This window comes from Bubalus bubalis, chromosome 24 (assembly GCF_019923935.1).
Source record: "Bubalus bubalis isolate 160015118507 breed Murrah chromosome 24, NDDB_SH_1, whole genome shotgun sequence".
In the NCBI taxonomy this organism is placed as follows: domain Eukaryota; kingdom Metazoa; phylum Chordata; class Mammalia; order Artiodactyla; family Bovidae; genus Bubalus; species Bubalus bubalis.
The window spans coordinates 13129660-13154279 of NC_059180.1; the positions used below are offsets into that span (position 1 = coordinate 13129660).

The 24620-nt window shown below is 44.8% G+C and overlaps 1 protein-coding gene across 2 annotated transcripts in view; it reads left to right on the forward strand.

Annotated features, from left to right (window-relative positions):
* Nucleotides 1-24620, forward strand: part of GALNT17 (polypeptide N-acetylgalactosaminyltransferase 17) — a 430675-nt gene that overhangs the window by 384837 nt on the left and 21218 nt on the right. For both annotated transcript variants that reach the window (XM_025275599.3, XM_025275598.3), the window contains exons 7-8: nucleotides 15955-16140; nucleotides 18609-18746. In XM_025275599.3, the coding sequence (XP_025131384.1) occupies nucleotides 15955-16140; nucleotides 18609-18746 (324 nt within the window). The remainder of the gene's footprint in view (nucleotides 1-15954; nucleotides 16141-18608; nucleotides 18747-24620) is intronic.

The following is a 24620-nucleotide window of genomic DNA, read 5'->3' on the forward strand; positions in this document are numbered from 1 at the left end:
TGAGTGCCGACTGCATAGCACAGGGGACTCTGCTGAATGCACTGTGGTGACCTGAAGGGGAAGGAAGTCCAAAAGGGAGGGGATATATGTGTTTGTGTAGCTGATTCATTTTGCTGCACTTTAGGAACTAACACAGCATTGTCAAGCAACCAAAAGTGAAAGTCTCTCAGTCATGTCCAACTCTGCAACTCCATGGACTGTAGCCTGCCAGGTTCCTCTGTCCATGGAATTCTCCAGGCCAGAATACTGGAGTGGGTAGCCTTTCCCTTCTCCAGGGGATCTTCCCGACCCAGGGACCAAACGCAGGTCTCCCCCATTGCAGGAGGGTTCTTTACCGTCTGAGCCACCAGGGAAGCCCAAAAATACTGGAGTGGATAGCCTATCTCTTCTCCAGCGGATACTCCCAACCCAGAAATTGAACTGGGGTTTCCTGCATTGCAGGAGGATTCTTAACCAGCTGAGCTACCAGGGAAAGCAACCATACTCCAATAAAAATTAGTTTTGAAAAAATAAAAAGGCATCAGCTGAAAGTGAGGGGTAGTTGGAGATTGGAGGAGAATGGGGAAGGTTGAAATAGCAGCCATGAGAACCAAAGAGAGATCTTCCCATGGAGACCTACTAGGCTTCCCCAACAATATTTAGGGCCCCCTTGAGGTTGATTACTTATGTTTATAAAGGCAACTCTGTGTGTTTATGAGATTTTTCTCCAATAGTATTTAGTAATTTGGGTATTGGTCCAGGCAATGCAGACTCTTGGTCTAATCCACCATAGTGGTTTTGCCAAGAGAGTGCAAAGGAGGGTAGAGATGCAGAGGTAAAATGAGAGGGTTCCAGAAAGAATTCCAAGTAATGGAGAATGGACTAAGCTGAGCCAAACTGGAAGACCTAGACAGAGCCCAAGTAGGAAGGATGGGATGCGCAGACAGCAGGGTTCAGATCCCCCAACTCAGTTACTTCCTCACTGAGCTACTGTGCCTCGGCTTAATTTATAAAGCTGATAGAGGGACCACTGCCACTGGAAGAGAAGTTTACTCTTACTCACACTTCTCCTAGAAATGGGGGTCTGCCCCATGTCGGGAGGCAGAAGGAGCCAGGGGAAGGCCTGGCCAAAACCTTTACTGGGGTTCCCACCAGGACGGCTCATGGGGCAGGGTAAACCATTTAGGGTTGGCCGGTTTGAGTACTTCCGGCAGCCTGGGTCGTAGGGGCTGTCCCAAGTGTCTGGTGCCTGGCCCTGGGTGATTCAGAGCAGGGGAAACCCCGACTTGGTCACTGAGAGTTAAGTAAGGAGACGGATCACAGTATGGGCCCTGGATGGCCGGGGAGAGGTTAAACATGTGGCTGTTAGTTTGGTGCCATGATTAATGGATGCTGCACAGACAAACAGAGACAGAGTCTAAGAAAGCACAGTTAGGACACTGGATGTCTTTGGGTTTTTGAGGCGGAAGTTGTTTTATTTAAATTTATTTATTTATTTATATTTTAGCTGTGCTGGGGTTTGTTGTGGTGTGCAGGATTTTCCCTGCGGTTCGAAGGACTCTCTAGTTGTGGCCCGTGGGCTTAGCTGCTCTGTGGCACATGGGATCTTTGTTCCCCAACCAGGGATCGAACCCACAGCCCCTGCATTGGAAGGCAAATGCTTTACCACAGGACCGCCAGGAAATCCCATGCATACTGGGTATCCATGGACAATTTGCTAAAACTCTTTGCCTCACTTTCTTTGTTTCTAAAAGGGGAAACATAACAGCACGTTCCTCATTATGTTTTTATGTGATTGAGTTAGTAATGAATTAATAAATGTAAAGTGCTTACAATACAGTTAAGCTTTAACTCTCATTACCTTGCTATTATTATTTCATCAGTATAGGCATCATGATCTGAGGCCCCTCCTTCTGAAAAGGTTTAGTCGGAGTAACTGAATGAGCGAAGCCAAAGAAAAGGAGCCCGGGATCAGAGTGGGTCACTCTGCATTGGTCAGGGAGGAACTGTGGAGCAGGATATTGTCATAGAGCATGAGGATCAGCGGAGACAGGGAGTTTGGGATATTTCTCGGCACCGGCTCTGTATGCAGCTCACGAGTTGGCATCATGTCCAATGTGCCGCGCACAGCCCGCATTTTAGACCATCTGCTCCATCTGTGAAATAGTGGCACAAATAAGGAGTGTTATTATAGATGAGGAAAGGGGGCTGTCCCTCCCTTGGAGGGTTAGGAAAGTGCTTCCTGTGGGGAGAGGGGAGTTTGCTGGGCCTTGAAAAGTGGGTGGAATTTGACAGGGCAGAGAGGACAGGCGAGGAGGAGGGTCTGGTGTGGACACAGCGTGGGCAGTGGATGAGTTTAGAATAGACAGGAGAGCATACAGTGAGTGTAACCAGGATGATGCAGGAGGTGAGTTCAGGAGTGTCAGCTTGGGCTGGAGGAACACATGGAAATAATGAAATGGACCATTCAGTTTGGGTATCTGCCCTCAGTGTATACGGAGGCCTCTAAGTCTGGATCCCGGGAACTGAGGCTTGTGATGCTACGTGAGGAAAGAACATTGCTTTGGGAAAGGAGTCAACAGAAAAAAAGATCTGAGATGTTAGTGGCACTGGGCAGTTTTATGAGAATCTTCTGAGGATGAAGCTGTGTCTGGGCGAACCACACCCTCATCACCAGAGTGCAAACCTGGGAGAAAGACTCCACTGTCTCCTCTCCCCCAGCGATTTGGGCTGTGCCCACTGGTGTCCTGGACACGGCAGCTGTCCATCCTCTTCTGGCTGGTGTTTCTGTCCCATCACCAGAGGTTCTGATGCAGGGTAGTTGTACAAGGAAGCCCTTGGGGACGGCTCCGCTCACTCCAGCAGGTGGAGCTGAACTCCTTTTTCCCTCTGTCATGGAGGTGAATAATTGTCAGCAGCCCGAGAAACAGCAAGCCACCTAAGGCGCAGCACACGAATGAAAATGGCAAGCAAGAAACGCTCCAAGCTGTGGAATGTATTGTGAGCATCACAAAGTCCTATTACCCCAGGATCTACTGCAAAGCTCAGCACAGCAAACTTTCCAGTGCCCATAAACCACTGTTCTTAGTTGGAATGTGAAGCTTGGAATTTTTGCTTTATCCAGTTGTGCTTAGTCGCTCAGTCATGTCCAACTCTTTGCGACCCCATGAACTGTAGCCCACCAGGCTCCTCTGTCTATGGGGATTCTCCAGGCCAGAATCCTGGCGTGAGTTGCCATGCCCTCCTCAACAATGGGTAAACCAGAGCAGATAACCCAGGCTTGTCCAGGACATTAACCCGGAACCTCTCGCACCCGAAGCGAGAATCATATCCCTAAACCAACGAGCCACCCCGTTATCCAGTTGAACCTTCAGTTAATCTCATCAGAGGGGGATGTACTCTGACAAGGCAAAGGGGAGGGCGGTTGATGATGGGAAGAACGTGGCCCTTTTCACGAATAGATGTCTGGTACCATTCACACTGAATAAGGATAATCATTCCTCACAATCTGGAAACTGTGTTATGTAGAAAATTAGGATAAATACAAAAACAAAGCAAGGGTGGGAAAAAAAAAACTAACTTTCATCTGAGAATGCCAGAATGCTGACAAAGAGATAAATCATGCAATATTTTTCCCTTGTGGGATTTGCATGAATGTGATTTCTTGTGGTTACTATTCCACTAGCAATCATTAATTTTTAAATCAATCATTTAATACAGTCCCTTTTGCCTGGAAGAACAGATCAAAATATCCACGCAGGCTCTGCATCACCAAAGAAAATCACGTACCTCTTCAGCTTGATTCTGCCTCTTGGAAAACCTGTTTGTGGAGAGATGGGGAAAAAAAAAAAAACTCTTGAAATCTACATTTAAAATTTTTTAGATGGTAGCTGCCTGTAACCCCCAAACAAGGGTGTTTAGCCTGGAGTCCCCATGTCTCTGATGGGTCTGATAAGATAGGATGGTCTAGCAGCTTGGTCAGGAATGTCAAATGTATGTTTTATGTTCAGTCATCTCTAACTGACATTAGCAATTATTTCAGCTATGAATGGAGGCCATAGATCTCTGGACCATTAGCCATACCATGCTTCTGTCTCCAGTAGTAAGCATAGACTTGCATATATCACACCCTGGATCTTATTGTTTTTGTTCAGTCACTCAGTCGTGTCTGACTCTTTGTGACCCCATCAACTGCAGCACGCCAGGCTTCCCTGTCCTTCACCATCTCCCGGAGCTTGCTCAAACCCATGTCCATTGAGTCGATGATGCCATCCAACCATCTCATCCTCTGTCCCCCCCTGCTCCTCCTGCCCTCGATCTTTCCCAGCATCAGGGTCTTTACTAATGAGTTGGCTCTTTGCATCAGGTGGCCAGAGTATTGGAGCTTCAGCATTAGTCCTTCCTGGACAGGCTGACATGTCACCAGGAGTACAAGGTTCAGGGCTGTCTACTGCTGCCCCTTCTGTGATGCTAAGAAAGCAGCATCCCTCGTGCTACCCCCACTTCCCTTGGAATGTAACATCTCATTTTGTGGAAGAAGCCCCTTCCTGTCTGTACGCCAGAAAGTACTTCTCCCCCATATGGAAGCTCTTTAACCAAAGCTCCTCTGTTTCCGAGAGGGGATTTGGAAGGGTTTCCCAAAGCAGGCCTCTAAGCTAATGACAGAAGGTGCTACAATTTCATGGGCAACTAACTACGTCAAGATGAATTTTTTTGAAAGAATGTTTTCCTTTACAGCAGCTGTCGTCTCCAACCTTTTGGGCACCAGGGACCGGTTTCAAAGAAGACAGTTTTTCCACGGACTGGCTTGGGAAGGGGGATGGTTTCAGGATGATGCAAGCCCAGTGGGGTCTCTTCTCCTATGAGAATCTAACACTCCCACTGATCGGACAGGAGGTGGAACTCAGGTAGCAATGTGAGTGATGGGAAGCAGCTGTAAATACAGATGAAGCTTCGCTGGCTTGCCCACCACTCACCTCCTGCTGTGAGGCCCCGTTGCTAACAGGCCATGGACCAGTGTCCGTCCGTGGTCTGAGTTGGGGACCGCTGCTTTACAGACTTGCCCTGGATTCTCCACAGAAGTGCCCTGGGATGAAACCCAGGGAAAACGGAGGAGGGATATTGTATTCGTTTGCTAAGGCTGCCATAGCAAAGCCCTGCAGCCTGGGTGGCTTAAACAACGGAAGTGTTCTCTCTCTCCTGGAGGCTAGAAGTTCAAGATCAAGGTGTCAGCAGAGCTGCTTTCCTCCTTGGTGTGTAGATGGAGAGTTCTCTCTGTGCACTCCTATGTTGCTCTGAGTGTGTGTACCTGTCTTTGTCCTAATCTTTTTTTTTTTTTTCCTTTTGATGTGGACCATTTTTAAAATCTTTATTGAATTGGTTACAGTATTGCTTCTGTTTTATGTTTCTGGTGTTTTGGCCACGAGGCATGTGGGGTCTTAACCCCCTAACTGAAAGTTGTTCAATTGTGTCTGACTCTTTCAGACCCCATGGACTATACCGTCCATGGAATTCTCCAGGCCAGAATACTGGAATGGGTAATCTTTCCCTTCTCGGGTAATCTTTTCCTTCTCCAGGGGATCTTCTCAACCCAGGGATCGAACCCAAGTCTCCCACTTTGCAGGCAGATTCTTTACCATCTGAGCCACCAGGGAAGCCCCTTAACTCCCCAACCAGGGATCAAACCCGCAGCCCTTGCGTTGGAAGGCAAAGTCCTAGCCACTGGACCACCAGGGAAGTCCCCTCCTCTTCTTATAAAGATACCGGTCATACTAGATTAGGGCTCCACCCACCCTGATGACTTCAGTAAACCTTAAGTTGGCTTCCTTTGTGACTCAGCTGGTAAAGAATCTGCCTGCAATGCAGGAGACCTGGGTTCCATCCCTGGGTTGGGAAGATCCCCTGGAGAAGGGAAAGGCTACCCACTCCAGTATTCTGGCCTGGAGAATTCCATGGACTGTGTATAGTCCATGGGGTCACAAAGAGTCAGACACATCTGAGCAACTTGCACTCACTCACTTAAACCTTAAGTTCTGTCTTTTAAGTTTCTGTCTCCAAATCATATTGGATTGACAAGTTTCTGTCTCCAGTCACATTCTGAGGTCCTGGGAGCAAGGGCTTCAACGAATCAATTGGCCGGGGAGTAGGTGTGTGTGTGGAGGGGTGCATTTTCCCCACAGCAGTCATGATTCCTTCCTGCCCCATGAGCACTCGTCCTAGGACCCAGGGTGACAAGAAAATGCAGGAGCACAGGGCATCTGTTAAGCATGTCAGACACATGAACTTCAATCACGGGCTGGGCTGTGTTTCAAATTCTCCAGGACAAAAGCCTGGAGGCGGCCTTTGAAGCGACCCGGAGCTGCTGGTTCTTTAAGGTGTTAAGATCAATGCCATTCACTGGCATTCTGAGAACTATCAGAACCCAACCCCACACATCCCAGGATTTTCACAAAAGGGAAAAGAAGGGGATACATTCGAGATGATACAATGACATTCCTGTGTTTTCTTTGAGCCAGAGAGCGGATAGACATAGTTCGGTCAGGCTGGCCTTTTTGGACCATGCTTTCTGTGAATGGGAAGTGAGTTCACACATTCGGTCCCACGGACTCTGTGGGAGCCCGGCCACCAGCAGCTTATAGCCGCAGAAGTCAGCAGGTAGAAGAGATGACATTTTACAATTGTTCCAGTAGACCCCAGGCCTGGAAGATATGCCGGATACCGCTTTCAGAGAGCAAGAACAAAGCAGTGCTGGGGAGAACTGTTGAAAAATTTAAAAGACTATTTCCCTTATCCGTGCTGCTGCTGGCCAAACGTTTCAGCCATTTGCCAAACATGAAAGTGACCCCACGCAGGGCAGAGGACCACATGGGATGGGGACACATCACGGCCATCATCAGCATGCAGACGCAGTAACCGGCCTCCAACGATGCTCAGAAGTGGATTGTTTTCTGAGAGAGAAACAGAAATGAAATTACCAGGTTGGAAGGAACCTCTGGGAGGCCACTTGCTTCAGGTCATCTAATCCATTCAAAGCCTGGGATTCCTGTAGACATTTTCAAATTCTGCACACTTTCAAGTCAAAACAAGGGATGGGGCGTCTCTAGGGCTGGTAATTCTGGCTGCTAGAAGAGGCAAACCTCTTAATCTCGCTGGTTTCACTGAGAGTTTATTTTTTTAAGTATTTTTTTTTAATTCCTTTTTGGCCATACTGGGTCTTTGTTGCTGCGTTGCAGGCTTTCTCTAGTTGCTGCGAACGGGGGCTACTCCTTAGCTGCATCACGTGGGCTTCTCGCTGTGGGAGCTCCTCTTGCTGCAGAGCCCTGCCTGTAGGAGCGGGGCTCAGGAGTTGTGGTGCACAGGCTTAGCTGCTCTACGACATGTAGGATCTTCCCAGACCAGGGATCAGATTCGTGTCCCCTGCACTGGCAGACTGTCAACCGCTGGACCACTAGGGAAGTCTCTCTTTGAGAATTCAACAAAAACCCATTGTGGATGCGCAAGGTGGAAAGGTAGCCTTCCTTGTGGTCACTTGGGGACTTGGGCTTCTTCTCCATGTGGCTTATCCACCTATTGCAGGTGACTTTCAAGTCCCTGGGTGGTGAGAGAGAGGATGAAGAAACATCATCAGCCTCATCAGCCTTGGGGGATGCACCTCCCCTAGGTTCTGTCTTAAGGCCACACCTCTGGGGGTGGGGTGGGTGGAGATTAAGGCCACAAGAGGCCGTGCTGCCCAGGTTACAGCCTTTGTGGTGGAGTCTGCAGGAACTCCTGCAGTTGACACTGGCAAAGGTTGGCCTCATCTTTGCCACGAGTGGTGCCATGTTTGGGTTTGGTTTGTCAGCAGACAGTTACGCGCCCAAGGAGAACATCCACCATTCTCTGGTCTGTCTGACACCGAAATAGAAGTTGGAATTCATTAAGAGGGATGAGGATTCATCATCTTCTCTGCATGTGAGTGTCCTCTCCCATTGTAAGAATCCTTACCTGATCAAAGTTCTAAGGTTTACACCAAAAAAATTGAAGAGATGGTGAAATCTACTGATGCTGTAACCCATCAGGCCCCCGGCCCCCAGCCTCAGGCTCAGATTGACTCAGGAGGCTCATCTGATGGTCCTGAGTTTCCTTTTGTGCCCAGACCCAAGTAAACTGGGATCTGCGTTTGTCTTTCCCTGGCTCTGAATCATTCGGCATCTCCCAAGAGCATTGACTGGCAGGATGTCTGGAATTTCTGGTCTTTAGACTCTGCTGTGGTTGCGGCATTCCAGCTCCTAAGGGCAGCCCTGTCTGGTTCCTGCTGGTTGTCATAATGACTGGATCATTTACTTTGCCCCCAAGTCCCTGGATCCTGACGCTCCATCCTCTGTCTTTCCTGACTTACAGCTTATCATCAGTCTTAGAAACCCCACACTTCCCTGATATCTGTGGCTCCTAACCCAATTACTTGTCCAACATTTTAAAAATTAATTGACATTTTTGGCCAATGATAGTAGCAGACCTTAAAAAAGTAGATGTCTTTAAAAAAAAAAAAAAATATATATATATATATATATAAACTCTATTATATATATATATAAACTCTATTATATATATATATAAACACAACTCTACTTCAATAAAAAATAAAAAATTAAAGAGAAAAAGAACCAAATCTAATTCACTGTCCTCCTGTGGTTAAGCCTGGTTCATCCACATCCTACCAGCTCCTCTTTAATCCCAGGCAAAATGCAGACTGGATGATAGAAGAGCATGGATGCGTACATGGAGAAATGAACACAAGGTTATCACTGCCCCCACCCTGCCACCTCGTTGTGGCTGCTTCCACCCCAAGGTTCTAGAGCAGTCCTCAACACTCTCCTGGAATTCCAGTTGTAAGCTCTGAGGGCAGATCAAAGACTACGTTGTAGGATCCGTGTCTCAATTACCTTTATATCCCTGGCAGCACTTAGCTCCAAGCTCCGGTCCTAGTAAACATATATGTAGCTTAAATTACTACAGAGGGAAATTGCTAGAATTACCAGTTGGGTGCTGGGAGTGCAAAAATGGACAAAATGCTTGATATCTACTTGGTCAGAGCTGCTCTTTGCAAGGAGGGATAGGCCAAAGAGACATGTCTGTAAAGAGGTCAGAGATGGAAGGAGCCAGAGAAAGCCAGCATGGGGCAGTCTTAAGTACAGGGAACGAGAAAGAGGTGAGGAATCGGGGAAGACAGGGCCAAACTGGACCCCGAGGGGGCTGATTGAGGCCGCTTTGAGCTGTTTTTCTAACATAGAAGCCCAGACCTCTCTGACAGTTACATGCTAGCAGACTAGATAGTAAGGCTGGGAAACATTTTAAGTCGATGAGCATAAACCTGATATTATTTATTTTCCTCCCCAATATTATTCTTTTACAAGCACAAGCAACAGCAACAAAAATCAAAAGAAAGGAACAAAAAGCTTTCCCAACGCTCTTTTCATGCTCCATCAATCAAGCTGCTTTCAATATGCGTTTCTTTCCTCCTGTGAAATCACATGTCATTTGCCAAGCTTCGTTTTAATTCCTCATCTCACATTAAGAGAAATGACTTGGATCAACAGGCAATAGAATTCAGGTATTTTAGAGGTTCTCACCTCTGTGGTATTTAAATTGAAATATGTCTTGAGGTCCATATTGGTAAATCCTATTTCTGAGAAACAATCATAAATAAAAGAGAGGTTTGAAATTGAATTTTTGGAAAAGGACTTGTGAAGGCAAGCCAGTATGTGTCCATGCAATTTAGTGGGATGGAATGTGCATTTAAACTGGGAAAAACCAGCTCACCGTCTCCAGGCTGGCAGAGGGGAGCACCGAGAATCAGGGGTGATCCTGTCCATCTGGGAAGTGGGTTATCATGGAGTCTCCAAAGATTGGAAGGACAGAAGTAACAAAGTAAATGTTCTCTTAGCCAGAAATCTGCATTGTTTTGAACAGATCTTTGCCAACAGACAAAAAGCTAAAATTTGCAAGCTCTTGGATCACAGAATGGGGTTGTTGATGTAATTTCTTCATTGAGCACTCCTCCAATGCTGCTTTTAATGTTGTAAATAGGTTTAAATGGTTTCCAAAGTGACTTCAATCTGATACCAGGAAGAATTCCTGTCCATGGGGAGGAGACATTGAGAGACCAGCTCCAGAGCTTTAGGGCTTCACTCCGAGAGGATGAAAGGGGCCCCAGAACTGGGCTTCCAGTTTCTCAGGGTCTCATACCAGGTCAGGCCTTGCAAGGAGCCTGTGAAACTAAGGACTCTGGAGGTGAGGGTCAGGGGGCTTCCCCTTCTCCGCCGGGATGGAGTATTGGGGTTACAGGAGCCTAGGTGGCCCTCGAACACCTTTTGATTTAGTATTCTAGATTGCAGGATGTGGTCACAGGAAACACATCAGTTTATTTAATTCTCAGTTCTTTGACTCTCCTCCCCTTGCCTTTTTAGGGGTAAACTTTTTCTCTCCTATATTCCAAATCTACATGACAAAATCTAGAGAAACGTCTCTTTTCTCCTCTTCTGAGATGAAGAAAGGTGTCAGTGACATCTCCTTTTACTTCAGGTATCTGTCCTCATGAATTAGAAAGAAAGCTTGCTGAAAACGACTGGAGGGCTTCACAGAGAAGCCCGCCCCTTTCCAGCTGGCCGACCTGTCAGCTGTCTGGAATTCTCCCGTTGCAGTCCCGGGGTTCCTTATTCTCTTGCTGAGGAAAGCCAAACATGACTTACTTTACAATAAAGCAGTGTCCTGCAAGACAGCAGAGTAGGGTGCCGCTTCGTCCCTGGGTGACCGGGGAGATACAGAGCTCCCTTGCTAGGTTTGGCTGAGACACCAGGATAAACAGTCTCGGGCACCTGGTGGGAGAGGGAGAAAGTGACTTGGTTGATGTTACACAGCTAGTTTTTGGAAGAGGCAGAACAAGAATGTTGGGCTCTGCTGCCTGGTTCATTCCCCTGCACCTCACGCCCTCTCCACGCCAGCCCTACACAGAGTCCGTGGAAGAGGCTGCCCATAAGGAATGGTTTGAAAGACCTTGCACATTGGAATCCAAAAAGGTGATGAAGTGCGAGATAAGACAAGAGAAAAGACCCTGGAAGCCAACTTCATTTTCACTCTGAGGCCTCAGCTCATCATATAAAGACAAATGATTCAATTAAAAATTGGGTGGAGGATCTGAATAGACTTCTCCGCAGACAAATGGCCAAGAAGTGCAAGAGAAAGTGCTCAACATCATTAGCCATTGGGGAGATGCAAATCAAAGCCATAATGTGATGCTACTTCACACCCACTAGGATGGCTCTAATCAAAAAGATGGACAGTGACAAGGGTTAGCAAGGATGGGGAGAACTAAGAACCTCATTACACTGCTGGGGGTAATGTAGAATGGTGCAGCCACTTTGGAGAAGTCTAGTAGATCCTCAAAAGGTTAAACATCGAGTTACCCTATGACCCAGCAATGCCACTGCTAGGGTGGGTACCCAGGGGCAATGATAACATATATCCATATATATAAAAACCTGTATATGAATATTCATGGCAGGGTTAGTTTTAATTGCCCAACGGAAACAACCCGAGTGGCCATCAACTAATAAATGTATAAACAAAATGTAGGCCATCTATACAATGGAGTAGTATTCTGCTGTATAAGGCAACGCAGTAATTCATTGCAGCATGGATAAAACATGAAAACATGATGCTAAGAAGTCAACCATCTGAGATCTTCACCAAGCTCAGCTTTGCTTTTTGCAGTCCTCCTGAAAAGTGAAAGTAAAAGTCGTTCAGTCGTGTCTGACTCTTTGTGACCCCTCCCCAAACTGGAACCCATCCCTTGAATCTTCTTTTCCCTGTCTCTCTGTGTATACATTCATTTATCTATTTTTGTTACAGCTTTGTTGAGATATTCACATACTGTTAGAGTTCACCCATTTAAAGTGTCCAACTCATTGGTTTTTAGTAGATTCAAAAAGTTTTGCAGTATTTGCTGTAATCAATATTAGAACATTTTCATCACCCTGAAAGGAAACTCCCTACCCACTAGCAGTCACTCTATTCCTGTGACCCTACCTGCAGCCCTTGGCAACCATCGATTTACTTTCTGTCTCTATGAATTTTCTTTTACTGGACATTTCGTATAAACAGAATCAAATAATATACAGTCCTTTGTGACCAGCTGTTTCACTTACATAATGTCAGAGTTCGTCCATATTGTAGCATGTGTCTAAACTTTGTTTTTATTGTTAAATAATATTCCATTGTATGAATGTACTGTATTTTGTTTATCCATTCATCAGTTGATAAATCTTTGCCTAATCCTAGGGCATAGAAATTTACTCTTATGTTTTCTTTTAAGAGTTGTATAGTTTTAGCTCTTACATTTAAGTCTTTGATCCATTTTGAGTTAATTTTTTAAGTATTTATTTACTTATTTGTTTGTTTTTATAATGTCCACAGCAGCTTTCTTTGTAGTATAACTAAACTCAGAACAACTATCAAGAGATAAATGGAAAAATACTCTAGTATATCCATACAAGGGAATAGGACTCAACAATAAAAAGAGTAAACTATTGATATGAAGTGAAATGGAGTGAAAGGTGCTCAGTCGTGTCCGACTCTTTTCAACCCCATGGACTATACAGTCCGTGGAATTCTCCAGGCCAGAATATTGGAGTGGGTAGCTGTTCTCTTCTCCAGGGTGTCTTCCCAACCAGGGATCGAACCCAGGTCTCCTGCATTGCAGGTGGATTCTTCACCATCTGAGCCACCAGGGAAGCCCAAACTATTGATACATGCAACTATAAAGATCAGTCTCAAAGTACCTTTGCTGAATATAAGCCAGACAACCAAACAGCGCATTTGGCTGCACCTGGTCCTAGTCGCAGCACACAGGCTCTTCTGTCTCCATTGTAGCATGCATTTGATTTTAATTGTAGCATACAGTATCTTTTAGCGGTGGCAAGCAAACTCTTAGCTGCAGCACGTGGGATCTAGTTCCCTAACCAGGGATCAAACCCAGGTCTCCTGCTTTGGGACCGCCAAGTCTCAGCCACTGGACCACCAGGGAAGTTCCCATTTTGAGTTAATTTTTGTATATGTTATGAGGTAGGGGTCCAAAATCACTGTTTTGCATGTTGTCCCAGAACAGTTTTTGTAAAACTCTTTTCCCCCCACTGAATTGTCTTGGTGCTAACCACAGATGTGAGGGTTTATTTCTGGACTCTCAATGGATTCTGTTCTGTTGATCTATATGTCTTCCTCATTGCAGTGCCACACTGTCCTGATTATGGTAGCTCTGTGATAAATTTTGAGATCAGAAGTGGAAGTCCTCTGAGTTTGTTCTTTTCTAGGTTGTTTTGGGCCCCTTGTATTTCTGTATGAAATTTAGAACCAGTTTGTTAATTTCTGCCAAGAAGCCATTGGGGTTTTTTTTTTTTTTTTAGTAAAGATTGTGTTGAATATTTAAATCCATTTGGAAAGTACTGCTAACTTAACTATATTCAGTTCAGTTCAGTCGTGTCCGACTCTTTGCGACCCCATGAATCGCAGCACTCCAGGCCTCCCTGTCCATCACCAACTCCCAGAGTTCACCCAGACTCATGTCCATTGAATCAGTGATGCCATCCAGCCATCTCATCCTCTGTCGGCCCCTTCTCCTCCTGCCCCCAATCCCTCCCAGCATCAGAGTCTTTTCCAATGAGTCAACTCTTCGCATGAGGTGGCCAAAGTACTGGAGTTTCAGCTTTAGCATCATTCCTTCCAAAGAAATCCCAGGGCTGATCTCCTTCAGAATGGACTGGTTGGATCTCCTTGCAGTCCAAGGGACTCGCGAGAGTCTTCTCCAACACCACAGTTCAAAAGCATCAATTCTTCGGCGCTCAGCCTTCTTCACAGTCCAACTCTCACATCCATACATGACCACAGGAAAAATCATAGCCTTGATTAGATGAACCTTTGTTGGCAAAGTAATGTCTCTGCTTTTGAATATGCTATCTAGGTTGGTCATAGCATATTCATTTCCTTCCAATGAGTAAGCGTCTTTGAATTTCATGGCTGCAGTCACCATCTGCAGTGATTTTGGAGCCCCAAAAAATAAAGTCTGACACTGTTTCCTCTGTTTCCCCATCTATTTCCCATGAAGTGATGGGACCGGATGCCATGATCTTCGTTTTCTGAATGTTGAGCTTTAAGCCAACTAAGTCTTCTAATCCGTGAACATGGGATGTCTTTCCCATTCTCAGAATCTTGAAACTGTCCAGGGTTGCGTATCCTGGATTTCTGTGTGTTTGTGCATTGCCCACTCCTGGGAATTCAGCCACCTTCTTTTACCATGTAAGGTCTCTTGCTCTTATTACCCCCACAGACTTCCTTGCCATACTTTGCTTCCCTGACTTGACTTCTACTGCCAGCAGCTGGGTCTGTCCCAACTCATGGGAGCGTCTAGTTGTCGGGTCACAAATGAAACTAGTCTGAACCGCCCAGTGCCTACAGTTTCTTAGCCCCCTGTCTCCTCCTTGAAGAAACAGGCAAGGTGAGGATTCTTGATTATGGTGAGAGTTTTCCATCTGTATCATTTCTCTGTGGGGTAGCCACAGGTTGGGTAATAGAAACAGAAGCATGTGCATGCACACGCCCGCACACACACACACACATGCATTTGCCACTAAATTCAATCAATAAAGGCCCAGAGGAGGTGTGCAAACACTCAAAAAGGTCCCAGTATCCTCACGAGGGTGTTTGGGAAACTAAAGGTAGGAGAGCTTGAAGTGGGTGTCTGTGCTGACCTCAGACACTCTCCGGCACTCTCATTTACAGAGAGTACACGGGAGAGTCTCACAGATCCCTGAAACTTCTCTGTGTCTTCTTCCTCTTCTCCTTCATCAGTACCAGGAAGTTCATTTTTACAAATTAGTCCTTTTATAAAAAAAATTATTTATTTTATTTTTGGCTCCACTGGGTCTTCCTTTCTGCACAAGGGCTTTCTTCAGGTGTGGCGAGCCGGGCCAGCTCTCTAGTTTTGGTGCACAGCCTTCTCCTTGCTGTGGTTTCTGTTGTTGCACAGCATGGGCTCTGGGGTGCATTCGCTCACTAGCTGTGCACACAGGCTTAGGTGCCCTTCAGCATGTGGACTCTTCCCAGACTAGAGACGGAACCTGTGTCCCCTGCACTGGCAGGGAGATTCCTAACCACTGGACCACCAGGGAAGTCCCAGCAAATTAGCCTTTCCTGACAATTGGAAATGTTTTGTTTGTCCTGCATGGGACCAAGAGAAGTTAGATGGTCCCATTTTCCTCTGGGAGCAGGGCCATTTGATCCTGGAAGCCTGCTGTGCCCCTGAAGAAGATGGCAAGTTGTCACTTCCTTGGGCTTTTGCATCTCTTAAAGGCAATTAACATTTCAGCCTTGCACTTAAATATTCCAGCCGCAAGTGCCACCTGTATGTGATGGCACTGGGGTAGATGCTTCCAGAAGGCCGGGCATCTGTGCTCTTAAGAGACTCCAAAATAGAGCATGTTGATAATGTAGAATTAGACCCTTGTACACTTTGTGCTTCTATGAATAAAGATGGTCTGTTATTTTCGTTTGATTTTTCCCTTATAGTTCTATAGGGCACAACTTCAGATTGGAAATAAAACCTTCACGGGTACCGATTGTGCTCTACTGGGAAATTCAGAAAACCCATGTCACCAGGGGCACCTCACAAGTATGGGTATTTCTTAGGAATAGAAAGATTGTAATATTCTGAGCTGCTGTATCTATAAGAGAAATTCCTCCAAACCTTTTTTTTCTACCAGTTTTAGTCAAGTGAGGTTAAGCTCTGCTGCAGTAACAAACCAACCCCGAAATCTCAGTGGCTTTCTATAATAAAATACATTTCTCACTCGTGCTGTCTCCCGAACTGCTGCTTTCAAGTTGAGGGTGGGGGGCAGCAGTGGTCTTTGGGAATTTCTCTGTTGGGTTGATGAAGTCCTTACCCCACAGGTGTGGCTGTGTGGGGGCAGCATGGAGGTCCTGCCTTGCTCACGGGTGGCCCACATCGAGCGGAAGAAGAAGCCATACAACAGCAACATCGGCTTCTACACCAAGAGGAACGCTCTACGGGTTGCCGAAGTCTGGATGGACGACTACAAGTCTCACGTGTACATAGCGTGGAATCTGCCGCTAGAGGTAGAACCTTCCCCATCACCTAGAACACTGACCTTGTGCTTGACGACCGGTCACTGATCCCTTTACTAAGCTGATGCTTCCTTCCCAGAAAGATGCTCACCCTTGCAGGATTATAAATACACTTTGAGGTGGCTCACAGGCCTCCAGGTACTAGAAGCCCTGCTTTACATGAGGATTGGTACCATGGAAATCTCTAAATCCATTTACAGTTAGAAGGATCACAGTGTGTTAATCCAGTCTCGTTATATTCATCTTGACATTGAGTGTCAAGACCTGCTCCTGAGCATGCACTGTGTCTAGAAGATGCTAGCCCAGTTTTTGGCACCAGACTCCATCGTCCACTCTCACTTCCCACAGAGCTCCAGCCGCCCCGTGAGGTAGGTCCCAATTGCACACTGGATCCTTGTTTACACGGCTCTTCAATTCTCTTCCATGTTCTGCCCAGAATATAACCTCGGAAAATTCCCATTGCCACAGCCCCACAGGAGTTTTGTACGGCAGCTGTGCACAGGCTTGTATGGAATCCCAGCCTTGCCGCTTGTAATTATGACATGTTGAACAAGTCTAATTATCATCTCTATATCTCAGGTTCCTCAGTTATCAAATGGGGATTATAGCAAGCCCTCCTTCCTTTAGGTCTATTGTGAAAACTAAATTGGAAGTACTTAACCTGAGTACTAAGTACTAAAGCTAAGGACATGTGATGTTCTTGGAGCAATGCCTGGCACAGGATGTGAACTGTTGGCGAGCATTTCTGTCCTCCATAGCCCAGTTTGGTCACCTGTACTCTCGGCCATAGTTAGGTTTATCTGTTCAGCTGGCGCTCCTGTAGGTGTCCAAGCCATGGAATTGTTCCCACTGAGAAATGGCAGCCCCTGTGTTTCAGGAGGCTGGAACCCCAGACAACAGAAGTGCAGTCGAATATGTCTAGGTCTGTGGATAAACAGGATAAAAGTGAAGAATTTTTTATCATTGTTGTTACAATTATTAAAATAATGTTCTAAAAAAAAATAAATAAAATAAAATAATGTTCTAAAGCACCGAAAACCCCCTTCCGGCCACATAGCACTTTATAGCCGTTAAACTAGAAGTGATTTTCCACATTATTGTATAAAATAGCAACTTTTGGTGAGCCCCTTATACTGTCCCAGGCACTCGCTAAGGTTTTTGTTTGCAATATCTCATTGACCTCTCATAACAACCTCATGACAGAGGAACTCCCTGCCCTGATGTCCTCATCTGCAGAGTCAAGATTGTTAACCTTGATCTCATAGGGCTCCTGGGAGGATAAAAATGAGACTTAAAACAGAGCATAACAAATACTGTGTTCAGTAACTGCTAGTTTGATGTGAACCTATTATGATGTCCATTTTACAGATGGGTAAGCCGCAACTCTGGCAAGTTAAATTGACTTGCTTAAGGTCCTACAGCCAGCACATGACAGGCCAGGGATGTGAAGTGGCATCTTTGTTCAGCTCTGCCCACAGCCCTGTGCCATCGATGGAACAAGTGTTGTCTTTTTTTTTTTGTTTGAGATGAGAGCAGTGACCTAGGATGGGGATGTGACTTTGGGTCAGAAGAACTCAAGGCAGGTCTCCCAATGCTTTCTCCATCATTACAAACCACCTCAGGTCCCTCATGCCAGTGTTCCCTACCTGGCTTTTCACAAATGACCATCCTCATTAATCTTGCCAAGTATATTAAAATAAAGAGTTAAAATATCACTGCCCAGGTTTGCCTTTGAATGTTAATAAGTTTGACATTTAAAGGGACTTTTCTTTTAAAAATCCCTGTTTGGCTGCCGAAGAAGAAATCTTAATGAAATCATTTAAACTCTTCTCCTCTTGCTCTAAAATACTGCTTGGCTGCCCGTCATAGTGAGGAGGGTATCCTGTCTCTACTGGGTCAGAGCCGTCTTGTGGCTGACTCTGGAGTCGTATTTCAGCTACTTTATTTTCCCCTGTCAGCACACAGCAGCCCATTACAGGTTCATTTCTGTAAAAGCAGAGTGAATTATTCATTAGAACATCATTACAGTAGCTTTGCAATGGAAAATTATTTTCACATCTGCATATAATGAACTTCACAAAGAGCCTGCAAAGGGAGGAAGGGGAATTACCCATGTACAAAAAAGAAAGGCAGGAGGTGGTTATAGGCATTTCTTTTCTCATCTTAATCAAATAATTCCTGTAATAATTGGGTCTGAGAGTCACTAAAGAAATGGCAGAGATGGAGCTGGGAAGGCAGGTTGTCAGTATCAATGTGTTGCGGGATCCCTTTCATGGTGATGAGGAAGGCAGACTTGGGGGGCTGCATACTGTGCCCGGGGGGACAGTACTGGCTAGCTCAGGGCTAAAGGATCACGTATGGGCTTTGGATTTCTCTCTGATGGTTTCCCTGAAGGTGACGCTGCCTGTCCTCTGCTCTGCCAGAGCCTCCCAATCACTAAACCCTTTGCTTACTTTCAGAATCCAGGAATTGACATTGGCGATGTCTCCGAAAGAAGAGCCTTAAGGAAAAGTTTAAAGTGTAAGAATTTCCAGTGGTATCTGGACCACGTCTACCCAGAAATGCGAAGATACAATAACACCGTCGCCTACGGGGAGGTAATGAAAACCACACTTGTTCTCGACTTGGATGGCTGTGCAGGGGGCTGTGGATCACTTGGCTGGGGGTGAATGACAAAGTCATTCACTCATTCATTAAGTGATTAGTTTTTTTAAAGGTGGGGCCTTCACAGCAAGGCTCTCATCAGCTGGTATGAATGAATTGTGAATTGTGCGAGCGTGCTCAGTCACATCCGACTGTTTTCGATCCCCCCCGGACTGTAGCCCTCCAGGATCCTCTGTCCATGGAATTCCCCAGGCAAAAATATTGGAGTGAGTTGCCATTTCCGTCTTCAGGGGATCTTCCCAGCCCAGGGATCGAACCCTCGTCTCTTTGTCTCCTGCATTGCAGGCAGATTCTTTACCACTGAGCCACCAGGGAAGCCCCACCAACTGTTGGCGAGACACGTGTAATACATGTCACGATGGGGACGTGGGCCATCATTTGGCCTGTGGTGTGGAGTGGACCATAAATTCTGGCTAGGGCGTTGTGAGGTACCCTGGGGCCTGTACTGAGACGCTGAGCGGCAAGTTGGGTGTAAAGAGAGACAGAGACTAGACCTGTCTGTCCAGGGCCCACTGCTTGTGCACTGGGGTCCCTTGCTGCCAAAGAAAGGATACAGATGCTCTTCTCAGATTTTCTAGGCTGAGACAGTGTCACTTTTCTGAACATTAAAACAGATTGACCTTTCTCATAGTACAAATGCCATAAATCTGCATTTTGAAAATAGCAATAATAGCAGCGCACACTTAAAATGTGCCGGTACTGTTCTAAGTGTTTTCACATTTGAGTTCAATCATCCTCACTTTATCAGGTAGCAGTGTTGTTTCCATCTTATCAAGAACACTGAGACTTAGAGACATTAAATTATCTAAAGTCTCATAGCTTATAAATCATGAAGCCAGGATTAGACTTAAGCGTTCTAATCCCAAAGATAATGTGTACATTTGGATGTATGGTCTGATTTGTTGCATGTGTGTATATATTTCTTTTTCCTAAAAATATTTAGTTTTATATATGTGTGTGTGTGTGTGTGTGTGTGCACGCGTGCATGTGTGCTCAGTTGTGTCCAACTCTTTGCAACCCCATGGACTGTAGCCTGCCAGGTTTATACAAATACTTTTTATATACACATCTACTGGTATTGGTATATGTATATATATATATTTTTTTTAACTAAAACCAGACTGTCCACAATGCCTTATAATTTGAAATGTTACTAATAATAGAGAACATTTTCCTGTGTCCTTAAGCATTTTTCTCCAAAATTATTAATCGCTGTGTTCAGTTCAGTTCAGTTCAGTCACTCAGTCATGTCCGACTCTTTGCAACCCCATGAATCGCAGCACGTCAGGCCTCCCTGTCCATCACCAACTCCCGGAGTTCACTCAAACTCGTGTCCATCCAGTCAGTGATGCCATCCAGCCATCTCATCCTCTGTCGTCCCCTTCTCCTCCTGCCCCCAATCCCTCCCAGCATCAGAGTCTTTTCCAATGAGTTAACTCTTCGCATGAGGTGGCCAACCCTTGGACTGCAAGGAGATCCAACCAGTCCATTCTAAAGGAGATCAGTCCTGGGTGTTCATTGGAAGGACTGATGCTAAAGCTGAAACTCCAATGGCTGTATAAGATGGTATAAATATATATACATTTTATATATATATATATATATATATATATATATATGTGTGTGTTTTAAACTAAAACCAGGCTGTCCACAATGCCTTATAATTTGAAATGTTACTAATAATAGAGAATATTTTCCTGTGTCCTTAAGCACTTTTATGCAACATTATTAATGGCTGTATAAGATGGTATTAAAAAGTATATATGTTTTAAACTAAAACCAGGCTGTCCACAGTGCCTCATAATTTGAAATGTTACTAATGAGACAATATTTTCCTGTGTGGTTAAGCCTTTTTATGTAACCTTATCAATGGCTGTATAAGATGGTACCTTTTGTGTATGGCTGTGTTTTGCTTGAAAACATAGACATTTCTGTTTTGTTTTGCTTGCTATTGTAAGCAGCACTGCTGACAGCGTGCATGTAGGTAAGCCCTGGGCATCTGCCCTGTATCCCTGTGTTTTTGGATGAGGGGTTGGTGACACAGACTCTGGTCAGAGCTCAGGGAGCCAGGTGCTCTGGACCCAACAGAGATGCCCCACTAGCTCTGCAGTTGGGTTTCTTCCCAGGGCTCCCTGGAAGTCCTGAGGCTGAGAAAACCCTCATGGGCTTAGAGCATTTCCTTTTTCTACAGTTGTGCATTTTTCTATTTTATGGGAGAAACCTTCTGGAGGAATTAAGTCAGCCCCAGGTTAAATCATCAGAGTGCAGGCAAAGTGTCCCTTCCGAGCTAGAATCTGGATGCGGAGCTTGCTTCTAATGGGGCTTCCCAGATGGCTCAGTGGTAAAGAGCTCACCTGCCCCTGCAGGAGCTGCAAGAGACGTGGGCTTGATCCCTGGGTCGGGAAGCTCCCTGGAGGAGGAAACGGCTACCCACTCCAGTATTCTTTCCTGGAGAATCCCATGGACAGAGGAGTCTGGTCAGCTACAGTCCATGGGGTCGTAAAGAGATGGATAAGTCTGAGCAACTGAGCATGCATGCCCACAAATGTAGTGGTTGGGGACACACGAAGATTCTAGAGCCAGCCTGCTGGATTCAAGCCCGAGTGGCTCCTTTTAGCATCTGTCCCCTCATCTGTAAAATGAGGGTGTGAAAGTACCTACTGGTTGTTGGGTTGGGGTTGTTGGGAAGATGAAAAACAAGACTCCATATACAGACTTCTTAGAACAATACCTGGCACGTTCTACTAGCTATTAATAGGTACACACTGCCTTGTTTTCCTTAAAATAAAAACATGTTTCTTTTTGGTTTTGGTTCTCAAAGATCAAACATAAAGATCAAATGGAAAAACAGTGGGCGGTGAAAGGATTATTCATAAGACAGTTGGGTAAATCACCCAGCTCTTTGGAAAAGAGAACAATTTAGAATCTTAAAGCAAATCCCAAAGTATATTTCAGATGGACTATAAGCATTAAATGAAAGAAAAGAAACCATAATGGAACCATCCAGAAATAGATATGAATCTGAACTCTTAAAGGGGAAGGGCTTTCTAAGAGTCAAAGCTATGGAAGAAGATGCAAAGGAAAATGACATTTGATATGGGCTCATAAATATTAAAATAACCTATATATCAACTGAATGGAGAAATAATATGCCAAGGTGGAAATCTGTATATCATAAATACGATAGATGAATGGATAATATCATTAATGTATAATGAACTCCGCAAATAGATTTTAAATGAAATTTTTTATTTAAATGAGAAAACAGCCCCAAAGAAAGAGAGACAAAGTACAAGAGAAAATACAAGTGGGTGAAATTTTAATATTTATTTCATAGTCAAAGAAATTAAAAAAAATTTTAAATACACTGGAGTGAAAAATAACATAAAATACACTGAGGTAGTTTTTTGTCTTCGGAGAAGGCGATGGCACCCCACTCCAGTGCTCTTGCCTGGAAAATCCCATGGACAGAGGACCCTGGTAGGCTGCAGTCCTTGGGGTCACTAGGAGTTGGACAGGACTGAGCGACTTCACTTTCACTTTTCATTTTCATGCATTGGAGAAGGAAATGGCAACCCACTCCAGTGTTCTTGCCTGGAGAATCCCAGGGACAGGGGAACCTGGTGGGCTGCCATCTATGGGGTCACACAGAGTCAGACACAACTGAAGCAATTTAGCAGCAGCAGCGGCAGCTTTTTGTCTTACACCAAAAGAACAAAGATTCATTTTTGGAATATCTGTTGGTGCTTTGCCAGCCAGGTCTTGATAATATGAAAACCACAGATCCTCTAATGAGAGTGCAAATTGAAACAAGCTTTTTAAAAAGCAATTTGAACCACATGTATTAAAAGGCTTAATGATAGTCATACTTCCTCTCCATTCTTATCCTGAGCAAATAATCTGAAATGAGGACAAAGATTTGCAAGTAACATTGTTCATCTCAGGGATTTTTTTTCCTCGATCGAAAATTTGAATTTAACTTGAAGGTTAGTTAAATTGTAGTTTGCAATATTTTGCAGCATTTCAGAAGATGTATACAGAAGTTTGATGCAAGAAAAATATTGATAATACAAGCCTTAAGAGAAAAAAGTCAGGATTATGAAATTAGATTAGCCACTATTTTAGATTAGTAGTAAAGAGTCCGCCTGCAATGCAGAAGACATGGGTTCAATCCCTGGCCCAGGAAGATCCTCCAGAGAACAAAATGGCAACCCATTCCAGTATTCTTGCCTGGGAAATCCCATGAACAGAGGAGCCTGGTGGGCTGCAGTCCATGGGGTCACAAAAGAGTTGGACATGACTTACAGACTAAGCCACATCAACAAAGTAAGACAAGAGTATGGGAGGGGAAACTTCTACATAGGGGACAGGCAGTTTTTAATGTGGCATTTTCTCACGTTTTCTCAATTATCACTAATCTTTATATGATAATTTTATGATTAGAAGAAAAATAGTTACAAAAAGAGAAACAATAAAAATGATAAAATGCTAGGAGGCTAGGGCACCGTTCCACAGGCTGCACACTGCACATTTCACATGAAGCAGAGTGTACTTGACATCTCTGGGGCTGAAGGTTGGAATGGCCTTAGAGGTAACACCAGATCAGATCAGATCAGTCGCTCAGTCGTGTCCGACTCTTTGTGACCCCATGAATCGCAGCACGCCAGGCCTCCCTGTCCCTCACCAACTCCCAGAGTTCACTCAGACTCATGTCCATCAAGTCAGTGATGCCATCCAGCCATCTCATCCTCTGTCTTCCCCTTCTCCTCCTGCCCCCAATCCCTCCCAGCATCAGAGTCTTTTCCAATGAGGTAACATAGAGATGATTTTTGGAGGAGGGAAATCTTTTGTTTTTGCAAATTTTCCTATCTTTTTAAAATAATAAATTCAATACATACAGTATATAGGAAATATAAAGATAAAAACAAAACTTATCTCAAATCCCAATTCCCAGCTATGATCAGTGTTAACATGTCAGGGCACTGGCCTCTGTTACTCCTTCTGTGCTTGCTGAGCCCACCATTTACTGAAATATAATTCAGATAGACGACAGTATTAAGTGGAAGAAATCAAACTGATTCAAATTCAGTCTGATAACAAAATCTAGCATTATTTAGACAACTCTGATTTAACACTCCTGTGGGTTCTTTTCACTACACCCTGCCTGACCACCTACTCCGTGTGTACTTTCTACCTTTTGTTCTTCATGTACAATTCTGTTTGAGTGTTTTTCCATAGGCCTCTGAATATTTCTGGTTTTGATGCTCCAGTCTCTTTCCTCAGTTTTTAACTCGCTTGTTTGGAGGCTTTTTAAAAAGCTTTCTAGTCCTGTAAACTGTATATATCCTGTTCTTAGTCACATTTTGGTAACTTCTATTTTTAAAAAAAGATTCTAATTTAAAGGTTTTTTAAAAATTTTTTTGGCAGTGCCCTGTGGCATGCGGGATCTTAGTTCCCTTACCAGGGAACTTACCAGGGAAGGCACCATTGCCCTCTGCATTGGAAACATGGACTCTAAAATGACATTTTAAATTAACTATACTTCAGTAAAGCTTCCCAGTTGGCGCTAGTGGTAAAGAACCTGCCTGCCAATGCAGGAGACTTAAGAGACATGGGTTTGATCCATAGTTCAGAAAGATCCCCTGGAGAAGGAAATGGAAAACCACCCTAGTATTCTTGCCTGGAGAATTCCATGGGCAGAGGAGCCTGGTGGGCTACAGTCCATGGGATCCCAAAGAATTGGAAATGACTGAAGTGACTGAGCTTGCACGCATATTTCAGTAAAAGCTGATGCTCCAATACTTTGG